Source organism: Dermacentor variabilis, chromosome 9 (genome assembly GCF_050947875.1).
Source record: "Dermacentor variabilis isolate Ectoservices chromosome 9, ASM5094787v1, whole genome shotgun sequence".
NCBI classification, from domain to species: Eukaryota; Metazoa; Arthropoda; class Arachnida; order Ixodida; family Ixodidae; genus Dermacentor; species Dermacentor variabilis.
The window spans coordinates 98,111,118-98,135,404 of record NC_134576.1 but is presented as its reverse complement, the minus strand read 5'-3'; the positions used below and the strand labels follow the sequence as shown (position 1 = coordinate 98,135,404).

The window sequence follows — 24,287 nt, the reverse complement described above, 5'->3', positions numbered from 1 at the left end:
ATATATATATATATATATATATATATGAGGCGTACCTATTTCACATTCTTGGTGCGGGCTAGGTTATGTAGGTGCTTCAGCGTAATTGCACCACCCTTGTATATAGCAGTAACGAAAAGAAAATGTGCGAATCGGCCTGTTATACTGCAGATCAGAGCAAGCCACTAGACACCGCTGAGCTGCTTGCACTTTTGCCACTTTCAAAACAACGCGCCTCTACTGACGAAGTTACCATCATGCATTACTGCAGGCTGAACTTCTGTGGCTATCTGCTCACTTTTGCCCGTGAAGTCGCTCTTTATTGTCCGAACAATATGAAGCAGTAAACAAAAAAAGTACAAAGTAAGTAATATAGTCATTGAAACATTTTTTTCTAATATAGTTACAATTATATTTGCTAGATGACGCCACCTGTCTAGGTATTTTGGCGGCTTTTGTCGTTTTGTACTCCACCGACATCGACATTCCTACCGTCGTCATTTGTCCATTGGTTTGTTTATTATGTCAACCCATGTGTCAACTACAGTTGAAATGAGTCGCTCGACGGTCTCCTATCAGCAGTCGCTTGCGTTAGTTTCTCTCTTTGCTTTGCTTTACGTATCACGTGCCTTCGCACCGCCCTGTTGCGAGCAGCTGAGTGTCGACGCTACGCGAGTTTCGCGGTCTTCGAGACGGTTCCTTTGATCCCCGTTATCACCGCGATAGACCGCTTCTCCTCATCGCGGAGTCGGTTTCGGATGGGCGCCAAGCTCGAGCGAAGGACCTGTCGACTCCGTTAACTGGAAAGGAGGGGCACACTTGAAGAAACTGGAACCCGTCGCCGAGGGGCAAAAGCAGGAAAATGTCCTCCGGTACCTATCAGCGCATCACGTCCATCAACGTGGGACCACCGCGGCACGTGGAACCCAGCGAGAGCTCTAGCTCGGACATGGAGCGTCTCGCCTTGGACTGCCTGTTCTTCCGGCGCTTCCGCAGACTCGCTGGCATCGTGCTTTCGAATGTCGCCGCCGTGCTTGTGATGGTTGTGCTGCTCGTCTTGTCCGTCGCGTACGAAGTGATCGTCTATCAGGTGGGGCTCACGACAAGCCAGTTCTACGTCGTCCTCGGCAAGAAACACTGGTGGGGTTTCCTAAACCAAACGGCCTTCTGTCTCGGCCTCATCGCGCTTGTTGCGTGCATCAAGAGCGCCAAGCAGTACGTGTCGAGCACGGTCACCGTGCAGTGGCGGCAGCTTCTCACCAAGCGTCTCCAGGAGCTGTACTTCTCGCGCAAGGTCCACTACCGGGTCAACGTGGTCGAGACGGCGATCGACAACCCGGACCAGCGCATCACGCAAGATGTGGACCGACTCTGTCAAGTGCTCAGCGACATCGTGCCCACCCTGCTCATATCACCCTTCACGATAGCCTACTACAGTTACCAGTCTTTCAGCGTCGCGGGGTACATCGGCCCGCTGGCAGTTTTTGTCTACTTTATCATCAGCACGGTTGTGAGCAAGCTTCTCATCACGCGCGTTGTGCCCAGAGTGTACGAGCTGGAAAAGCAAGAAGGTCGCTTCCGGTACAAGCACGCTCAAATAAGGGCAAACTCGGAGTCTGTTGCCTTCTTAGATGGGGAATTCGCTGAGCTGGACTCGACGGAGGACCACCTGCTGGAACTTGTCAAGGCGCAGCAGTCAGTCTATAACCGCCAGTTCCCTCTCAACCTCGGTGTCTACTTTACGGACTATGCAGGCAGCATCCTGAGTTTCCTCATCATAGCAGTGCCCCTCTTCAGTGGCGCGTACGATGATATCTCGACGGCCGACCTCAGTGGAATTATCAGCAAAAACACCTTCGTGTCCATGTACCTGATCAGTTGCTTCAGTAAGTTGGTAGACTTGTCCAGCGGGATTTCAACGGTGGCTGGCAACACGCACAGGATCTCTGTTCTGTTGGAGAGGATGGAAGCTATCAACGAGGAGGATGACCTTCTGGAAAAGATTAAGCAGGCAAAGAAGCCGCACGGTGATGATGACACCGACACAGGTGATGGTATATATATGTATATCCTAATTGCCCTTTCTTCGTTTTCTATAAGCGTATCTTTTTCAGAATCACGATACCGAGTGCTTTGAAATGTGCCAATTTATGCAGCTTAGAATGTTCAGCCTTGTTTTTTATCCATGCAGCATTGCCAGGTCCATGAAACTGCACCGAAGCTTTAACGTTTCTTTGATCTGGTTGGCAACCACTATTCAGCAGCACTTCCTAAAGACAAGACATTGGGTTCAACACATGCATGCCACTTATTGCCATTCATAACACATTCTTAGTCGTTTTTCATCAAGAAAAGAAGACAGGAAAATATGCAAAGCAATCATTGTACGCACATACATAACCTTTATACGTCAGCATTTCGTAAAGATGCGATCCCTTTTATAATAGCTGCCAGTTGGGTGTGTTGGTCAACTTTCATGATCGAAAAGTGCTGTGAAAATGGAGACTTAGAAAGAACATAGGACAAAAAGTTACCAGCAACTGGATTCAGTTGCTAGTAGTTCTTTGTCCTATGTTCTTTCTAAGTCTCCAACTTCGCAGCGCTTTTCCATCGTGAACCATCATGAAATCCCTCTTGTGTAAATGATTGCAGGCTCCCGAGCACTTGGAAGCAAAGGAAATGACAACTCAAGATTGAAAACATGCAAAAGGGCAGTTGTTGCACAATTTATCGCTATACAAAGTGCAAGCTAGCCAAAATACGAGTAGTTCATCGAAGAGATTGCAATGAGGGATCAAAGGTGTTCGACTTGCCACCAAGGATATGGAGTAAATGTTGAAGCTTGCCACACTCCGAATCCTGAACTGTGAGAGTCAAGTCTCTCCACAACATATAGGGGTGATAAATATGTCTTTCCTTTTTTTATTGTTTTTTTTTTTCAATCTGTTATTCTGCCAGTGGCCCAAAAGCAGCACATTCTTGTAATAGCATACTAATTGGCTAATGCCCTGTACGTGTCTATGCACCTTTCATCCCATCTGTATTGTGATTGTCATGAACCACCTAATTTGTCGAGCGACTGCTTGTTGGAAATGCTTTTCTCTATCGGTTCACAGAATGCCTATGTTGTCAAGTGCTGATATGCTTACATTTCAACATTGAAAACAGGTACATTTATTTGTGTCAGTGGGTCAGTGGCTATAGTGTTCAGCTGCTGAGCACGGGGTCACAGGTTTGATACCCATCCGCAATGGCAACGTGCTGAGCAGGATGAAATAATCAAATTCTTGTGTACTTAGACTTAAGCACACATTAAAGGGGTTATGAACCAACACTCTGTCTTCATGAAGAAACAGTCAGTGGGTAGTGGGTAACATCCCAGCCAAGTTTTGCAGTCGTGCGCAGCATGTGGACCTCACAAGAGGAGCGCTAAGTCACCTTTCTCTCAAATCCTCACTTTTCAACAAAAGCCTGCTCCTCACTCTTTTCTGGACACTTTGTTTTGTAATGTAGCTGATTCCTATACGTGGCTGCTGACATCGGGGCGTCTGGATCAATGCGCTTCTTGCGCATTGATCCACACAGTACTGTTACTGTGTATATTTATTGACTTAGTTTAATAAACAGGCTGAAGTAAGCGAAAATCTGCTTGCAAATTTAAATAATAATTCAACACTTCCAGAAAAAGCCGACTATCGTCCACTTGCTCAGCCACGGCCGCCATCATAGGAATTAAACTTTGGTCACCCTGCTTATCGGTGTCGTAGCCATTGGCTTTCACTAATTTCGACTCATTTTTAACACTCAACTAGTCTCGAACCATGCGAAACTTAAGATCAGACCACACGCATGCTTGCCAGCCTGCGCTCACTCCTGGCTGCTCCCAATTAGATGCCTCGGCAGACTTTGCTTCTTAATGAACTCTTAATGATGCTTTAAAAGTGCAAGTTGGGTGTGGCTACTGTACACATCGGCCGAGCTGGTGCAAGACAAAGCCGGTCCGCACCACGTAGCACAGCCAGCCGCCAGCCAGGAGCATAAGAGCACGAGCAAGCATGCAGTCTACCCCTGTCGTGCACAAAGCAAACACTGCAGTTGCGTGTAGCTGCGGTCTTCTACGTAGTCTAGATACCGCGGCTGTCACGTGCTGCCGCGATGAGTCCACTGGCTGAGCGCGCTGTGGCTTGCCGAGAACAACCGCATATGATGTGTTGTAGGTGCCAAAATTGGAAATAGTGGCATCTTCGTGAATATCCAAAATTTGAACTGTGCGATGGTGACGTTCAGTAGGCAGAGCATTGTGGGTACACCCCGCTCTGCCATAGCCTTTGCAGTGCAGATCATTGAAGAAAGAGTGGAAGCACCGCGAACGGTATGTTTCATTGTCAACAATAACTCTGCTTCTGCGGAATGCTCTGAGGACTTTTTGTGGCAGAGTATTTCTGGTATCGTTTAATTTAACCTCAAATGCATTTCTCGACTTCGATAAAAAGTGGTTCAGGGCACCTTTAAAGAACACCAGGTCAAAATTCATCTAAAGCCCTCCTCAACACCAGCTCTCGTAGCCCTATTGTTTCACTGTCAGGATGGTGACCCGTTCCGTGCTACGCTCTTATCCAGAATTTCATTCAAAAATGATGAGATTATTTTTAAAGACCCCAGTTGCCAATATGTTTTACTTTCTCCGCAAGAATAAACTTTCCATTGCTCGTGCTTCCCTACAGATTGCTTGCTGCCATCTATTGGAAGCATGGGAAGAGCACTAAGACAAAACTAGCTCGTTCATGACATTGCTAGAAAATTAAAAGCCCCATTGACAAACTGAGCTCATCCTAGGCCATATTCACCAGAAGCCTGTGGACAAATCGAGCCTCTCCAAGGTACAGAAGGGCTTAAACTCCATCAATTAACAGCTGCATTAACTGCATGAAAAACAAAGAAAAAACTTTTAAAGGCTATCTGGCTTTCAAACTAAGCAGAAGACACCAGGAAATGTTCCATTTCCTGTGTGACCAGGAATTTAAACCTACAGGTGCCTGTGCCTCTGTAATTGTTGTCATACCAGTGTCATTATTGTATTGTGCTACTGTTACTGTCACCGTGTTGTCATCATTATGCTGTTAGCTGTGTTAATGTCTGCCTCTTATGGTTCATGCCATGCCTGAACCAAAGTATTTCAAACAATCTTGACGTTGCTCTTACCTAGCCATCAGTCAGCATAATCGTTCACGAGTACACTGTTTCGTACTCCCTCCACACTGACTTCACAGGCATGAAACAAAGAGTTAGTTTACAAAGGGTGTGAGTGGACATAACAGAAGTGAGTGCTAGTTAATGTGGGTAAGAACGAAAGTCGGTGACAGTGATTTTGAGTGGACGTGACTGTTAGTGAGCAAGAGCGGATGCGAGTATGGGCATGTGTGGGGTCCAGTAAGTGCAAACTGCAAGTGGCTATGATTGTGAATGAGCGTTAGTGAATTTGAGTGGGCATGAGGAGGAACGTGAGTGAGTGCTGTCGGGTGTGAGTCGGTACCCAGCCTGCAAAAATATGGGTGAGTCAGTATGAGAGAATCAACCGGTTCTGCAGACCTACGTACCTAGTTTATAATTGCTGCTCTCAGTGAAACCATTCACATAGACACGATTTAGGCTAACATATAAAGGTAACGGCCGAGTTATTGATATCTGCAATGTATTGCAAGGTAGCGGGAGACAAGGTCATCCATGGGGCACCTTCATACCCGGGATTGACAGAGGTCGTACGACCAACTGGTACTGGCAACCAGAGACTGACTCACGGCAACTGATTTTCATGCTGCCAAGTGCAGCCTGCCTGCACTTCTACTTATCTACTTCTACTTTTACTTATCTTCTACGTCTACTTATCAGCTGCCTTTAGTCGGTATGCACATCTGCTCGCAAACCACTGTGACTTCAAATAACTGTCAGTGTATTCTGGTGTCCGGCTTGTGCACCGCTAATCGGTTCAGCAGATTTACAACTCCAGTCACGGGACTGGCAAATTGAGCAGCAAGTGACCAAGCTAAAATGGTCATCGACCAAGGCGACCATTTCTATTGAAGCAACCATTTGTGACCAACTTGGGTGGCCGATCGCCGCAACTCGGCAACACCTGATGGAAGTGCTGTTCCTTTTTAAACCATTAGACGAGATGCTAAACTGCACAAGACCACACAGTGGGAACAGTGTCAGTGAAGCAAAGGGATGGACAGTTGGGCGAGTTCCTACAGTGACATATTGTTGGCTTGTAGCGCAAAGGAACACAGACAAAGACTATAAAGATACAGGATGAGTACTCATCCTGTCTTCTAGTCACCGTCATGTGTCCCTTCGCGCTACAAACCAAGAGTGCCAGTGAAATTGCAGTGCTGGCACTCAAAGTGTGTTTGGTGTTCAAAGTAGGACATGTTCCTACATATGCTATTCTATCATTCTCACTCTCATTGCATGAACCCCAGCATGGGATTTTCTTTGAGTGCAAAGTCCATCATCTCTGCGGTAATGCCTAAATAATGTTGGGAAGCCTGCTCATCAAATTTTGCATTTTGCTTATTCAGTATGAGCTGTGTCACATTGAGCTTGCTCAAAAAAAAAAAAAAAAAAAGAAGCTCTAAACAGGTTGGTCTTGCTTTCAGCAAGGCCAACCCATGTCAAGCTGGAAGGTGCATGTTACTGGCTCAAATGCTGAATTCAGTTTACAGTGTACTGGTTGCTGCTGTCTGTTATTTGGCACTAAGATCAGTGACAACCTGAGAATTCAGTACAGGTACCAGCTACAAATGTGCACTGCAGGTGTGCGAATGTAGAAAGAAGTTGATCTCCTCTGTGCCGTCACAGCAGTAAACAAACATTATTGTCCCCAGTTCATCTATTTAAATTCTCTTTGAGTTGGACAGTGTATTTATAAATGTGTACCTAACAGTGTCACTGACTATAGTTGAATTTAGTCTGTCGATGCCACAAAAAGCATTTGTTGTTAGAGGATAATTGTGAACTTATACTGAAGCTCCTCCACGGTCTGTCTGTCATTAGAATTACAAGAACGAAAAGTCTAAAGGGCTGGAAGTGTAAAGGAACATTGCGTGCTTATTACTTCACATCGATTGTTTCTGTTGCATTTTTCAGAAGTGGTGCCACAGTTCATTCTCAAGAACATGTCCTATGGAAGTCCGTACGATGACAACATCTTTGTCGAAGGGCTCACGCTCGAGCTGAGCCCCCCAAAGAGCGTCTTTGTCACAGGACCGAGCAACAGCGGCAAGACGTCCCTGCTGAGAATACTTAAGGGCCTGTGGTCACCGTCTTCTGGATCTGTCATCAGAGAGTTTGGCGGCTCTCTGTTCCTGCCGCAAGTGACATGGTTTGGGAGCGGCAGCCTCAGGTCCCAGCTCTACTACCCGTACACCCCGCCAAGGACCACACCACAGGAAGAGGGAGAGATATGGAGGTGAGGAAAAGCATCCATTACCTGATATTTTGGAAAAAGATTGTAATGAAAAGGATGCAGTTAGAAAGGCCCAGTTAAGCTGAATCTTTGGATATTCCAAACAATGTGCAAGTACTTAGTTGCTTTTCCACAGAACACCATGCAAGAAGTATCCACTTATCACAAACTGTGCGCTCGGTTACGCCTGTGCTTTCTCATGCTCATTGACGCAGCAAAGTCAAATGTGCTAGCAAAAGCCACCAATCCTTGTGAAAAATAGCTCAGTTTTTTTGCAGTAAATGGACTTCTAGCATGGGTTGAGGGGCATGTTTCATCATGCGTACATTATTTTTCCACACGCAGCAAACATGTATCCAAAACATGTTACATGCAAGTTTCGCTGTATCAAACGATCCCATATATCAGAATAATGGCAATGCACATAATTCGTTACAACCAGGTTTTGCTGTATTGATGTGCCGCAGTGTGTTTGCATGCTTCCCATGCTCTTGATGAAAATAATTGCAGTCACTGACCAAGTCAAGGTGAAAAAGACACAGAGACGTTTCGGGACCCATACAGGTTCCTTGGTAATACTAAAGACTGAAGTTTTTAGTGGGATCAAGGTACCTGTATGGGTCCAGAAACGTCTCTGTGTGTTTTTCACCTTGATTTGCTCAGTTATTGCAATTTCTTCGTCATCATGTTATCTGGCCAGATGAAGTTTCGTTGAACTCTTGCCTACATTCCCATGCTCTCCTCATCACCGAGTAACATCACACATCGCCTGTGTGCAGTATGCATCCCGTTGTTGAATAAAGCAATACACCCCAAATTGTAAGATACTGAGTACCTTACATCATTATCTGGATCAAGCATCAAATTAGCAAAGTTTCATAGAATGTTTCAAATCTATAATTAGTGTATGGGGGTTGCTGTTGTAGAGAGCATTGGATTGCCTTTGACCTTCCTGCCTTTCTTTTTGTTATATTTGTTGTTATTGTTATTGCATAGGTTGAGAACAGGAGCAGGCACATGAAAACCAGTGCAGGTTGTTATCTGACTACATTAACTAAGGACTGGCCACATTGAGATGAATGGGCGGAGCAAAAGCAGTCTGAAGATTTGTAATGCACGGTGAAAGGTTAGGCAGCATGTGAGGCTAGATAGTGTGTTGGCTTCGAAATATGTGTGAACAAGGTTCAGAGAAAGGCAGACCCCGTGCTAAATTCCAACTTGATTTCATGTAACACATACTGAAGTTAAAGTTTCTGTGCATATCTGCAAGCCTTGACTAAGTCCACAAACAAAATGGCAACCATCACTAGGTTTAATGTTAGTTTTGCATCAGTGAAAACTTCCTAGGCAGCATTTTACGCCATGTTGTCTATTTAATATTCATTCTACAAATAAAGGGATTTGTCTGTCGAAACGCAAGCATGTGAGGTATCTGAACAATGACAAGTCACGGACCAGAAGTTCCTGTACCGAAAGCTTACTTTCAAAATGCCGCTTGTGACTTGTCTGCTGTGACCTCGTACACAATTTTTCACAGTCATTCCTGTCTTGAGGTTATTGCTGCTGACACGGGCGATGTTTAAGACACTGTAATAGAAAGCCGTGGTCTGCTGTGTTTTCCCCCTCCACATTAGTAGTACCTTATCACATTCTAAAAAACATGATGTAAGCATTGTTCTCGACTTGTCTATTCAGGTAATCTTGTAGAACAGGGATGCATGTGACAGGTAACAAATGCCTAACGACCACTGCTAGGCTGAATACAGTCACACCGCCTTATAATGAAGCCGCACTCAGCATCAAAGTACCTTTGGTTCATCCGATATACCACATATTCGTTGCGCATGGTTATGGCAAGGAGAGCTTTAGATTGACATTTAGTGTGGCTCATGAAAGGATGGGCCAATCTTTGTCATACAACTTCCAGTAAACTAAAGGCTCTGATCTTTCTTCAGCAACATACATCTGATATCGAAGAACTTCCTTGCCAGCAGGGTACTGTCATGGTAGAATCACTGGTAAAAGTCTGAAACCAATTGTGCTCACGCATGTCGAATACTACCAGCAATTCCTCTTTCTATCTTTGGTTTCACAATCAGAGTGTGGTACCAGAATGATTCGCTGGTGTATTGTGAGTCATGAGGAATGTTTCATTGGTCGAAATGGCCACGCTCACCTGAAACAGTAGTGCTGTACACTCTGAAGACGAATTTGCAGCACTTCTCCTCGCCTGCAATTCAATCATGCAGTCAGCGTCCATGCCAAAAGTTGTCGCAGATGTGCCATTTCATCGACTTAGCAGCGCTTGCCGGTGTGTGACAAGGAGACTGTACATGTCACATAAAAGAGTAAACCCAGCTTATAGTTTCTTTACTATTGAGAGTAATATGTTCTAATTTCATTGGGCAGCCCGGCTTGATGAGCAGGTTGTGCGAGGAATTTGGCGTTCCGAGGAACACTTTCAGCTTCTCGCAGTACTTCTCACACTCAAGTTTGTTTAACAAATTCAAGTAGTTAATTTTCCTTCTTCTTGTTGTATCACATTAATCCAAAAATGTAGGACCCATTCATAGTGTTGATGGTTAGCCTAAGCAGCCTAAGTTTTGGGACAGTGAGCTCTTGGGCCAGATCACTGAGGCAGCCAGCTTCCTATGCTTTGTGTACTGTGTGCTCCGCAAGATGAGAACTTGCAAGATGCACACTTCTTCCATTAAAGAGGCGGATTGAAGCTAAACAGTACTCTTCGCATGTTCATGTAGTAGGAATCCTGGGCACACCACGAATTTGGCTGTAGTACTTGTTTTCAGATATCCGTGTGGAAATATGCACTGTAATTATGATTTTCTCGTAAGGCATTCTTCCCACGCTGTGGAATAAAATTGTATTGAGTGCCAGTGTATTTAGTGGCTAATTTTAAGGATCAGAAAGGATAAATGAATCTAGTGCCAGTCTCAGAATTTCTACCAAGTAGACATACCTCGAACAATGGGCAACTTCGGTTGCAGAGTTTCAACATTATATTTTAAATTTTATTACTAAGTTTGCAATAAGAAATAGCAAATATATGTTTATCACACCTTCCAATGGCCACTGCCTCATGTGTTTTCTTGTAGAAAAATGAAAAAGGTCCTCTTTATCTATAATGCATTGTTATGAAGGATTACTTGATACATCTAGTAGTAGTCTTCGAGTTGTTCTTGGATTTGGGGTACAGCAAAGGCAGAGATGTAGGCAAGGACGACGATTAGAGTGATTCAAGCTCTTTATTGGAAAAACTTGAGCTTGAAAAGGAAAACAACACCCAAGTCCAAATGATAGGAGCAAGTGTGGTTGGTTGGCAGTAATGGAATTGAATCACACTGTTGAAGCCAATCCACGATTCGAACATGCATCGTTACATATATTCCAAAGTGAACAATATTTCAGTAGATCTTAGTATTTGTTGTACTGTTCACATTGGACATCTAATCTGATTAGACAGATTTCAGTTGCCATCAGAGAAGTGACACTGTGCACAAAGTTTTTGACATAGCAAAGTTTTCTTATGCAAGTGTGATAGCATGAAATCAGTGACAATTCGTTGATGACAGTGGTGACAGCACGAACCCATAGCTCTCGATAGGTCTCCAAAGAGAGCAGACAGCACACCTGAGCGATGTGTCAGACTTGGTTTTATTCTGCTGAATGCTAGCCGGTGCCACGAGCGTCTGCCATTTTATTCATGCGACACCAATTCTGCTGTGTCGCTACACAATAATCATCAAAAAGTAAAGCAACACATCCATGTTGGCATCACAAGCAACTCCCTTCACAAATTTACACATGTGCAAACTCTCCATCAGCTGCCTTTCACTCGTCATCTTTTTAAAGCAAAGCTTTCTTTCCCAACCTTCATGGGGATCGGTGTGTTACATCAGTTTTCAGTCTCTTGACTGAGAGGCTCGTGAGTGACATTCGAGGACCGATAATGTAGTGCCACCGAGTGAACCTGTGTTCTTCATGAAACAATACATGACACTGTAAAACTGGCACATGTGCGGTCGGTGACTGATTTTTAGGACTCCGAAAATTCGGACATGCTCGATTATTCGGTCTGCTTCGCGGCACTGCCATTCTGCCCATAGACCATAATGTATAACAACTGCCGAAAGTTCGGACGCCTTGCAACCTCTCGTCCGATTTTTCGGACGCTCCTTGAGCCAACTCGATTGAGAGCACCATGCACCGACTCTGACTGGTGCATGGTTCGACTTGCTGAACGTCATTTTTGTTTTGAACAGAGCCTCCTTGCTGCCCAGCGAAATGGCACTACTGCAAATCCCCGCTCATCATCGTTTCTGCCTGGTTCGATAGAGTGGCTAAAGCAGTTTCGGTCTCAGATTAGTAAGACATGTCAAGACAATCCAGCAGCTGATTTGTTTCTTTCTTCGTGCACGACGCTGCGAGTAGGCCACGTTTTTCGTTTGTATGACTGGTGTCGGCGTTACGGCGTGGTGCTGTGTCGAGGTTGCGGTGATCCAACGCGGCATACAGAAACATAGCGTCAAGTGTCTAATGGCGCCAACACTGCCCGCGCAGACTGTGCTGGGGAATGCCAGCAAGTGGGGGCCGGGAGGCCTAGGATTTGTCGCCTTCTGATGTGTCTCTACTGACGTTGAAAATGTTCTGCCGACACCTGCGCAGTGGTTGCATTGCAATTCCGGACACCATTTCATTTGACAGTTTCACAGGTGCTGACGCTGCTGTACTGACATGCGCAGAACTTGGTGATGGCGAGATCATTCGTCAGGTTTCTGCTGCACCGCCTGACGATGACTTCAAGTTGGAAGATGACGCACCATGTGCTACGCTGCCGTCGCATGCGGAGCGTATACAAGCAGTGACTGTGCTTTCAGCTGCCTATAGTGACCGTACGACTCTCTCCGAAATTCACGCTTATCTGATTACGCGTAAACGGAGCAGTGTGCAACGGCGCTTTCACGATTTCTTCAAGCCTACTGCTGAGCCCGAATAAGTGCGTAGAAATAAAGGATTCCTTTTCTTTTTTTTCTTAATGTGCTTTTTCGGACACCTGTTTATTCGGACACTCCCGCAGTCCCCGTAAGGTCCGAATAAACTGTCGGCGACTGTATCTCTAAAGCACACAGATGTCTCAATGGAATAGCATGTGTGCATCCATCATTTTCGTTATGTTTTTATATTTGTGGTACCCTTTTCTGAAGCCATTGGGTATGTACTGTTGTATGTGTGTTCATTCTCGGCTTATCCTCCATCATTATCTGCTTATCCTCCAGTATGGTCATGTGCTGTTGTGACTGATGGGGTATAGAAGCCCTAAATGTATTTGGATGCAGCTTAGTTCTCTGTGTGTGTACCCCTTATCGCCATTCTTTTCTCAGCAAGCATCACACACCGCTTTTGTCCTCATGACATCACCATGTCAACGTCTTGCACTGTACATCCACCTGACTTGGTGCTTTGCAATTCAGCACAGGTGGTGAACGGTGTAGTGCGTAAACAATAAACATTGTGTGGCATTACATGTTGCATGGGACGAAAAGGAAGACAATTGTATGTATCGCATTACCAGTTGATTGTCTCACTAATGCTTCACTTTTTATAGATTCCAACATCTGCATTGAATCTTCGTAATTTCTTTCATCTTCTTTGTCTAGGCTCATCGAGCTAGCTGATCTGGGACACCTTCTGAAGCGATCTGGGGGACTTGATTCTTCCCTGCTGCCCATGTGGTACGAATCGCTGTCCCCAGGCGAACGACAGCGGCTGAGCTTCCTGCGCGTCTTGTGCCAGAGGCCCAAGATGGCCCTCCTTGACGAAGCCACCAGTGCGCTCGACGAGGACACACAGGTGAAGCTTTACCGCGAGTGTCGCAAGCTGGGCATCGCCACTGTGACCATCGGTCACCACGCCTGCCTCGAGCCTCTGCACGACACCACCCTGGAACTTCACGGGGCTGCAAAGGGCGGAACTTGGAGGTTGAAAGAATCGGACCAAACCAATCATGGCGACTCTGCTGCTGTTGATAACTCACACTCTTGATGAAATGTCTTGAGGATTTGTATAGTTAGCAAGGGGTCGCTCAAGCTGAAACTGCAGCAATGATTTGTATAATGATTCCAATGGGCGTCTTGCTATGAGCAAAGTCTCACTCGCCATTCAAGTGACTCTTCTGAAAACTATCAAGTCAGTCTGGAATAGTAAGATGTGCTTCTGACACACCAAGTCGGTGACCTTTATTGAGAGCAGAGGATTAGTGCAAGGATAGATGGCATGAAGTGGATGGACAAGTACTATACACTGTCACATTGGAGCCCTCATAAAACGTTCCTTTTACAAGAGAGACAGGACCTCGGGTTAGTGTGGCCATCTGATAGTCGTTAGAAAGATAGAGATTTCCAAAGCAAATTTTGATGGCATCAGAAAGCGTGATAAAAATATGAGGTTAGGAAACTTGTGTGCGTAGTGTAGGTTTAGGCTGACACAGCATGAATGTAAATGAAGAAATCTGAAAGTGCCCCGCTTCCTGTACTGGAATTACTTGGCCTAATAACAATAGAAAGACAAAGTTCACTCTGCTTCAGCGTAGCATCTTTTCGAGGCTTCTTTCACAGAACTGCCTGAACTTGTGAAAGGACCTTCAAATCTCCCATTTCCGAGAAATTAAATCACCACCATCACAGTTTTTGTGAAAGGAGAAGGATGAGGAGATATATTCCATTTACTCTATTTTTTGCTCTAATAATAAGCCGTCTTTTTCACTCAAATGCTTCAAAAGCTCCGAAAGGGTAATGTGCTGGCACAGCCTGATACAGTTTATTTCTCTAGTGTCCCCTGAAGTGAAAAACTAGCAAAGATGGGTTTTTGGCTTCTTTGAACGCTCCACTCAAATCAAATCAAATATTAGCAAGCAAACTAAAAACACCTGTGCTGGAATGTGGGGCTTTTAACAAAATTTTCGAAGCCGCTTCACAAGTGATGACATCTCGTGTCATGTTTCAGTGCTCCTATGGGCACACCAGGCACTCCGAAGCTCCAGATGCTCAAGTACTCTCATTTTTTATTGGAAGCTTTAGGTTAATGAAAATTCCACAGAGGCACCACTATATTATGGCCCGTAGACAAGTTTAATCACATGCCCAGTGGCTTCAAAACTTCTGATGAAGACTGTATAGACGTTACTACTGCGGCAAGCTTTTGTTCTAAGGTGTTCATGGAGACTGCTTTCTTAACCCTTTAACTCGCAAATTATTTTAATTAAGAAGTGTACAAAATTTACCGATACTTTTTATTGCTCAATTTATTGTGAATTACATCCAGATTTTAAATAATATATGTGCAGTTTGCCTCTTTAATGACCTGAAATATTAGTGAAAGGCATCTGATCTGAAAGGAAGACTTCTCTCAGCATACATGTAATGTTTGAATGCCACTATCTGAACAGATGGTAATAAAAGAAATCAAAACCTTTAAAGAATATATAAGTGCTGAAACTCAAATACATGATGCGAACTGAGTAGGTGAGCAAGGATTGCATCCGGCAAGCAAAATAGAAGAAGCTGCAGTCTGGACAAGTGCAGTTTGGGCTTGGTAGTTAAAGGGTTATGTGGAAAGAAATTTAACACTCTGATAGATGGCCTAGCCTAACAGCAACAAGAATATCACCAAAAGCGCCTGCTCTGTTCAAGAGGAGATATGGCAATGAAAACATTTTCTTTAATTATGAGAATAAATTGATGAAATTTGGCATGCAAGTGTAAGTTGTTATGCTGGTATCATAACTGAAATCACTTTTGTGCTATCTGTTATAGTTTTCCAGTTACACTAGACAGCCTCTAATGATCGTCCCCAAATTAATTGTTTAACTGCACATACGTTTGCCAAGATTTTCATATCAGCACGTTCACAAAAGTCCATTCTGTGCAATAAGGCTATTGGTTTATTATTTAAATGCCGAAATAAGCGTAAATAATTTTTTGAACTTTCCTGTGCATATTGTCTTAGTAATGACTTTTGCAAAAAAAAAACTATAATTTTTTTTCTGAGGTGCAGATAAAAATGGACAGCTTTATTTCACTCGTCAATGTTTCAGGATCTAAGTGCAAAAGACAGAATGAATTTGAAATGGCACTGGGATGACTGAAAGCAACTGCATAAAAAATGAAAGCTGAGAAAACGGGGCGCAAAGTTTCATTTGTTGTAAACATTTAAATATTTACCTTGAGCACCTCAAACCCGTCTGGGTCCTTTGCCTCCGAGGACACATTTTCTTTACGTTTTGATGTAGTTTTTCGCTTCTTTGCAGCAGTTTCGTGCACCTTAGTTGTCTTTTTGATGTGTCCTGCTGAGGTAGATGACAGCGCATTCAGAACGTCCACTTTTGTATCCTCTCGTTGCACAGTCTGTTCATTAGCGAAAGTTGGAGCTGAAATCTGCAGCGGAATGTTTGACCCGAAAACTTGTGCTCTCGCCGACGTCACGTTGCTGTCATGACCACACACGGACACGCCATCACCACAGCCCACGGTCACGTTGTCACTATAGCCCATGGGCGCATCGTCAGCACTGCATGCAGATGCGCTTTCCTGGTCACCCATTTGTGCCGGTCGTGCCTTGTCAACAAGATCGGCAGCATCCGCTTCTACGATTAGTTTTCTCCCTCCGTTCCACGCCTTTCGTGGTCTTCCGTACGCGTGGGCCATTCAGAACTTGCTTCCTTTGGGACTCACGTGAATTCAGCTTCCATGATCGTGAATCACATTGATCGGAACGCGTAGCTCGCTGCTGCGCAAATGCGCGTGAGAGAGGTTCATCAGCAATTCAAATCTACAACAGCCAATAGGAGCATGTACGGTGCTCCAAGTGACTACAGGGCCCAATCGCAATGCCGCATTTGCCTTTTTTTTGCTTGTGTTTGCTGATTTATTTTTCGGTGGAGGAATAAGTTGCTGTGGCAATCTTGAGCTCTGGTCTCTCCTCTTTATGACGATGCGTGTGGGGGGGGGGGGGGGCTGTGTCAACGGATAGCTGAGTGATCCATGGTGCGACGGCGCCTTCTGAAGCTTGATTTTCTTCGCAATATGTGATAACAGCACTCTAGAAAAGTGCTGTTTTCTCAATTTCTAAGGTGTATTTGGTTATAATATTTCACCATGAGGTAAATAAAGGTTCGAGGATTGCGAAAAAATAAATTGGAAAAATGAAAATTTTGACAATTTGACCACTTCAATTGCCACGTCGCCCCGTTCACCAGGAAGGGTTGCTCTGTTCTCCAAGCCATTGTTCTCTTGCCCGTACGTGCACTGCTGATTAAGGCAAGCAATCAGCAGATCAAGCTCAGATCCTTGCACTCTTGACTATGGGCTACTATTGAATGCAGCTTACTTCAACGCAGGGTTTTGTGATAGGTAGCACTTTGTCGGCTTGTTTCTGCAAATTGTGCTCTTGTGATTTTTTGACATGGATTCCACTTGTACTTGAGGTGTAGCCCAGTTAGTGAATTGTACCAATCTCTTTGTAATCTTTCTTTTGTTTAACATCCAGCACTTGCCGCGGGAACTTGATCTCTTGAAACTTGTGCATACCACATAGTCACCATTTCTCTCTCCGATCATTTCGTATGCTGCCGACTATAATTCGCACTCGTCTCATAGGTGTGCGTCAGACTGTTTGCACCATACATCATTAAAGGTGTCAAGTTTTCCTGCTGGGAGTGTTACCAATGCCAAAGAAGTCTCGCGGCCTGTGATACAGTGGAGGCTCGATTAATGCACGGCCCGCTCGTAGTTAAATTTGGCAGTCAAGAGCAATGAGTTCATTTCGTATTACTGGGTTGTTTTTAAACAGACAATGAGAGAAACGTTAAGGTAGATTAGCAAATTTCTGGACTACAAAACAGCGCACTCTTGCCACAAGTAAGTCAGATGCTTGGTAAGCAAAGAAACATGTAGAAATGCAACATGGTTGGTGACACCGCCTCGAAATCCTCACAACAGCTGTGTCGTTGCTGATTTGGACAGCATCTAGGCAGGGCTATAAGAGCCCATGGGTTAGAAAATATCCAAAGACAAGGTGGCAACTTATGTGAAAGTTAATATCATAATGTGATCAAACCAGATGAAAATAAAGTGAAACCTGGGACGTTTTGCGGACATTGACGCTGTGATTAGAGTTCGGAATTAATTGTCACCTTTATTTTCTCTACCAGTAACCATTATTATTGTGTTAGAAACGGGAACAGAAGTTTAAAAAGCTGTTGCCACTCTAAATTATTGTAGTCTTTCTCTCAGTGGCCCATTAGAGTGGCGCAATTTAGGCAAAAGGAAATGCATATTAGAAATATTAAATTCACTGCTACGTTTACTTAATTCTAAACAAATATCTGAAAAGCAGGAGGTCCGAATATACGAAAGAAGGTATCTCCAATGTAAGCCAATCGGAATATGAACTAATCTGAAGCATTGTAGCTTCTTGCCTAAACCACGCTAGTCCATCTTTTAAGTGATTGTGTATGATGCTCGAAAGGTTACTCTTGTGACATGAGGTCACTTGCCATCATTATTACCATTAAGTCATTGTCATTATGTTGCTGTGCTTTCCTCCGTTTTGTCTGTGCCTTTTGAAGCTCATAACTTTTTATAAGTTTGTGAGGTCAGCTTAAGGCATGTTGGTATGTGCCTGCCGTACAGTTCATTGCCATTTTTCAGCCAATGCCTGGTTATTATGATGGCATCGAACAAGTTTAGCAGGTGCATACATTTAGTCAGTGTTTTAGTGTGGTAATGTAGCCATGACCCTTGAACAGATTTTGAAAGGCAGCTTGAGTGCTTACACCTTACTTTGTAGAACTTTCAAACCTCATCGTCAATTCTAAGCCAACCTGCCAAGTTTGTGGGCTTGACATTTCTCAGAAAAGTTTAGCAGCTTAGGTTTGAGTAAGCACGGTATTGTTTACAGTATTGATTAATGTAACATATAAAGCAGTCCACTTTACTTTGGCGGCACCCATTGGTAACATTTTAATATCCGAGCCGCAAGAATGCTTACCAAAGTCACGCGAAGCATCTTTAGCATTCACCAGGTATCTGCATAACACATGCATAGTACGGCAGCATTATTCATACTTAATTTTCTCCTATTTCATTTGCATAGCACATTGACCTCTATGTTCCCATTTACATTTAGTCAAGGTATGCTTGCCCACTTTGAAGTTTTTCGAGAGAGTATATATGTACTGCAAGCAGTAGGCTTTCTTTTGTTTGACGTGAATATTTCAGCACTTTTTGCATTACGTACTATTGTGTGTAACGTTGTTCACTTGTATGTGTTAGCAACTGCCTTGTCTGTTTTCTGTACAAAGCCAAGTGTAAATTCACTAACTATTCACTAACTATGGCCAATGAGTATCGTTTCTGTTTAATCTAAAATAGTGCACTTCTAGCCACAGAAATACCCCTCCCCAGTCAGAAAAGTTCAGCAGTCTATTTTGTTTAATTCTAAAGAAAATGTAACTGATCTTATTTGGTCAAAATTGTTTCCAATCTGTTGGAATTGTGTTTTGAGATGGATTATTTGGGCCCATCAAACTCGTGAGACTGGATTTAGAGTTCTTTCTCTGTGCACTTAATCTTGTATATTAATAACAACCATATAAAGCCGACAACGATGATCCCAGGATTAGCACTAACAATGTCATAAGTTTATGGGATAGAAAAACTTTCCCGTTTCAAATTGAGCTATTTCAATAAGTGAAAATTTCGGGGTGATATCACTGCCTACATTCAATTTCTTAGAACTTATATGTAAGCACTTCAGTACTGCAGAGGACCAAGAATGCAGTATGATGCTTTATGCATGCTCCAAGCTTTTTTGCACAGTTGTGCTACTCTGCACCTACTGATTTCTTAAAAAGCACTCGTAGAATGTTAACCTTTTAGCCAACCCATTATACTTGGCAATGTATTGCCGAAACCTCCTTAAAATTATTGATCTTTGAGCCAGGGCAAGCTTACCTTGTTCATCTGATGAATTGGTGAGCGCAAACAAGCTAGCCGTGTCCAGTTATCAAAGTGTTAATTCAAGGACATCCTGCATTTACTATTGAAGTTCTCTCTTTCTATAAGGTATGCCACTTGATTGTATAAACTTCTTAGTCTTTTACTCGTGCACGTGGTCTACAGGTTGTTCTCCGGTCTGACCAGTAGGCCAGCTTAGCACAGTTCTGTAAACCTATCTTTATTGTTCCCTAAACGTCATTTAAAAAATAGTAATAGAGATGTTTACAAGGCATACTTGTTGTACAGACATTCTGTTCTTTATTGCATTCCACTGACAAGATTTATTTCAGCACCTGCCTGACGATTTTATTCTGTATGTGTTATTGTCAGTTTTAAAAGACATCAATGAACGTGGCTGTGGTGCATGGTAACCCTTAGATATACAGGACTTCCCATAAGGCAAACATAAATGGGCCTTGGAAATCTGTTCGTCTTGTCAGAAATTCCACTTTAAGAAGCACATTTGATTTATCAGAAACTAAATGAAGCTCTTTAAACTGTAAGGCTTTAGTTGAACTTTTTTTAAAGAACAACAAAAGTAATATTTAGCTGTGTGTATCTGCAGATTACGCTTCTATAATATCAAAACAGCCACTATTGCATGCAAGGAGGCTTGGTGAGGCAGAAAAGGCACAAAAATAAAAGACCAGGTGGGCGTCATTGCCCTGAAGTTCATGCATCTCTTCGCTGTGGTGTCATGGATTTTGACATTGTCCACACGAATACCGTATGCACTCGTGTAATGGTCGCACCCATGTAAAAACCGCGCCCAGAACATCATAAAAAAAATCCCCCAAAATATATATTTAAAAATTACCCTTGCATAATTCATACCTTTGGTTTTTGAGAAGGTTGGCTGTGTTATCTGTTGTGTGGCATGAAAATTCCGATGCTTTTTTTTTTTTAATCGCTGGCAAAACGAGGCAGCTATGCCGAGTTTTCAGCGTCTCCAGATAGCGAAAGCACAGCCTTCGAGGTTTAGTGGTTGCCTCTGAGATGCTGCCGTTGCTGGTCTGTGGGGCATCACCACTTATTCCACCCGGCAGGTGATGCGCTACGGGAATAGCCAAGAACAGCCAGAGCCGGTACAATCAAGTACTGTAGTTCAATAAAGACAGGTACCTCTGAAAGTATTAACAAAAAGAATGTTGTGTATTTTTCTCAGTGTAATAGCCGCACCCCCAATTTCACCCCGAATCTCTGGGAAAAAGACCTACGGCCATTACACAAGTATACATGGTACAACTGGTTGTCAGCAAAGGTCTACATTGTATTCTAAGTTAATGAAAACTCAGACTAGCAAGTTTCAAAAACTTGTGTCAAAACAGCCCAAATATGAAAAACAACGCACCTTGAAATTCATGACATCACACTGCCTTCCTAGTACCGAGTTTTGAAAGAATGTTTTACCAATGTAAACTGATTAAGCATTGCTCTTTGTGAATTAAAGTGAGTATTCTGCATTGCTGTGCCACGTAGCACTCCTAGACAGGGACAGGAATATAAAAAATTAAAATTGAATTTTAAATGCAGAAAGGCCAAACAGCTGAGGCAGTGTGTGCTATGCAAGAAATCAACCATAGCAATGTCACTATTCACCTTCATATGTCTCTTGGGTGAAAATGAACTTAAGTTCTGTCGTCTCAAATGACATTTTGCTCTAATGCAGACATACACTTTGTAAAACTCAGAATTCTTCTATGGGCAGTGACTTCACGGACTACCTATCCTAGCACTTGAAGCTCAACCATAGAATGTACCAGGTTGGTGCTACCCAATCTGTCAGCAATGTGGGATTCCATCGTCTTTACAACGAACACAGTTTTATGAATTTGTGTGTTCACTGGTGTCCCTTGCAATTTCATGAAGTATAGAACAGTCTTTCTAGTCACAAAAATGTAGTATTAGTCTTATTGGTGCTTCAGCCTTCATTTTGTGTGAAATAAGTACTAAAGACAGGACCACTACAATTAGCTTTTGTGTGCATTGTCTTGGGGCTATATTCAGGGTCGATCACTTTCAGTGAGTGCTGGTTGGCTAAGTCAATGAAAGGAAAAATGACCATCACTCCAGTGAGGTACTGTGCCAAATGCCACATATCGCCACAAATGATTGATCTTGAATACAGCCCTGGCCTTGTTTCCAATGTCTACATCATGCCAAATCAAGAACAGTTCCACAAGATCAAATGTTACGAAAAGTACCAAAGTCTAGCATACAGAGGCATTGTACTTTACTTTTTGTACATTGTATTTAAAACCACACATGCTTCAGAACAAATGTTTGTGCTTGATCAGGTGGCTGTCTGTAAAGCAAAAATCCAATGCAGTCATTCATTCTATGGTATAATTAGAATGCTGCAATGTTAGTGGTTGTGAAAGACAACACTGTAGCGAATAGTTGCTTTTTGTTGTTTCTATGCTTTAAAAGCTAATGCAAGTCACCTTGTAATTCTGTCTTACCAGTGTTTTACATTCCATTTACGTGTCACGGATTTGGGTCTCAATTTTTTCTGTGCCAGATTCCAAGAACAAAACTGTCTGGCATAAACTGCTGCGAAAACCTTCATACAGCCCATGTGATGCACTGTCTGTCGTTTCTAATTTAGTTGGCAGGAACCTGCTTTAATTGTTCGGCATTGCCTTTTGTTTGAGATAGGTTTACTGTAGCCTGCCTCCAGCAGAAAAACAAAGCACAACCTGAAAGAAAGGGAACACCTCTTATGCATCATTATTACGGTGTGTAATTTGTATTGCTACATAGGTGGTCGGTGCACATGATATTGTCTCAAAATTCAGCAGCAAAATCATGGTTGTATGTCACAAACGGAGAAACTTGAGATGATAATATTCAAATTAGCTTTGACTTGTGCGTGTATTGCTTGTGTTTCAATTTGTGTAGATGGTGCAAGTCAAAAATGAACAGAGTAAAACGTTACTGTACCCTGTATATTGAATGTACCAGGCTGAAGAACCTAATGTAAGCCTAAAATTACAGAGTTTCTTTAGATTGTTTTAATGGTGAAAATTCTTGCTGGTTGAAGTTGACAGCTACTCTACTGTCTAATGTACTGTGGGCCTGGTCATTGTAGTGCACTGGCTTGCTTCACAGAATATTAGCTATGTAGAAAGTATAATATTTTACAAGGTGACACGAGTGCTATACTGTAAACATGTACCAGTTTATGTATGGTGTGCGCTGTACTTTATTTGCTGCTTGTTTTCATCGCGTGCACATCGTGGTGATGTTCTATGTCTAGTCTATGCATTGCATGACATTCAGTCATTTCTTTAACTCTGCACTACTAGTATATATGTTATTGTGTGATTTAGCTACTGGTTTGTCAGGGTTTTACCTACACTGCTGTTGTTTAGTATCTGCCATCTGCTGTGAAAATGCCTGTTCATGTGCATGTAATACTATTCGCGAATGGCACTCCTAAGTCGCTTGGGAAACACCTTGTGTGCCCATGAGACATATTAAGTGAGATACAGCAAACTATATACAAAACAGAGGGAACAATTATATATTTGTACTGCCTTTGTCTTTGCAATTTTGAAATATAGCTGTTTTTCATTTCTTGCCTTGAGCTGTTCTTGCCTTGAGGTGTTTGTTTCAACACAAGCTGTCAGGTGGGCATTAAGTTGTTTTATTACAGGATATATTCAGCAAGCACAACTGCAGGCATCTGCTAGCGAAAAGTAGAGTAAAAGGAACAAATAAAAATTGTGCATGAACCATTGCCAGTAACAGTAAATGTAAGCAAATAGCTGAAATTTTTAAACAGCTATTTTGCTTTGCTAAAGGAATGCTGCTCCTGAAGGCATATATTTATTGCAGTGAGGATATTTAGGTAGCATTTGTTGTTTGAGTGCCTGATTTATTAGAGAAAAGAGCCAATCACTAGCACATCTTTGGCAGTAATGTATATGTCACTACATAGCAGTGTGTTTCACACAACTAGAGTGTTTTAGTTGAGCGTGTTTACGCTTCCCTAAGCAGCTAAGCGGCGCGGAAGCACGAATGCGCATGTGCTGTCCGCTTAGTCGTAAGCGGGCTAGTGGAGCGAGGAACACAGTCCGCTTAAAAGCTGCCTGAGCGGAGCGTGCCGTGCAGCCCTTTGGCTAGCGTTGGTGTCAGAAAGGATTGGATTGGATGCAGAAAGCTAGCGCACTGGCTATCACGTGGCGCTCCCCATTACGGCACTTTATTTTCCATTGGATAAAATGAACCGGTAACGCATTACAAGCACACGTCTAGATACTTCATGGAGAGATAAGTTATATATATACATATATACGTTTTGCTGTATAAGAGTGATCAATAGGTGTATTTATTTTCTTTCATTACCCTGAATTTGGCCAGGGGGCGCTGCAACTACGAAAGGTCCGCTCCACTACGCTAAACGTATAACTAAAACGTGAAAATCGCCCACCGCTCCGCTGTGGCTTAGTGGGGCAGCTCGGAACGGAGAGTACCGTAAAGACGCTCAACTAAAATACTCTACTATCTTTAGTACGCTCAAACGTAACTAAAACCAAAGTTTAAAACTATAATGGTACACCTTCGGTCAACTAGATCAACAATACATTGTTTGCAGTTGGTCTATGTCGCTCAGACTAATTTTTTGAAGTGTGATTTGAAGTAATGGGTGACTTCAATGTAAATTTGGGGAAAAAGCAGGCTGGTGAACAAACAATTGGCAACTAAAGCATTGATTCTAGGAACAATCTAGGAGAGATGTTGGTAGAATTCGCAGAAAGGAATAT

The 24,287-nt window shown here is 43.1% G+C and overlaps 1 protein-coding gene across 3 annotated transcripts; it reads left to right on the top strand.

The window, feature by feature from the left end:
- The first annotated feature begins 460 nt into the window (after positions 1-460).
- LOC142557170 (lysosomal cobalamin transporter ABCD4-like) lies at positions 461-23,102 on the top strand. 3 transcript variants are annotated; one of them, XR_012822735.1, is made up of 4 exons: positions 461-2,033; positions 7,126-7,447; positions 13,120-20,967; positions 21,152-23,102. XR_012822735.1 is itself a non-coding variant. In XM_075668833.1 (3 exons), exons 1-3 carry the CDS (start codon positions 842-844, stop codon positions 13,502-13,504), a joined length of 1,899 nt encoding a protein of 632 aa, XP_075524948.1. In that variant the 5' UTR covers positions 461-841; the 3' UTR covers positions 13,505-23,102. The 3 variants fall into 3 exon arrangements, 2 of the variants coding, with proteins under 2 accessions (XP_075524948.1, XP_075524949.1); XM_075668833.1 differs by having other exon boundaries at positions 13,120-23,102; XM_075668834.1 differs by having other exon boundaries at positions 462-2,027; positions 13,120-23,102.
- Positions 23,103-24,287: the final 1,185 nt, after the last annotated feature.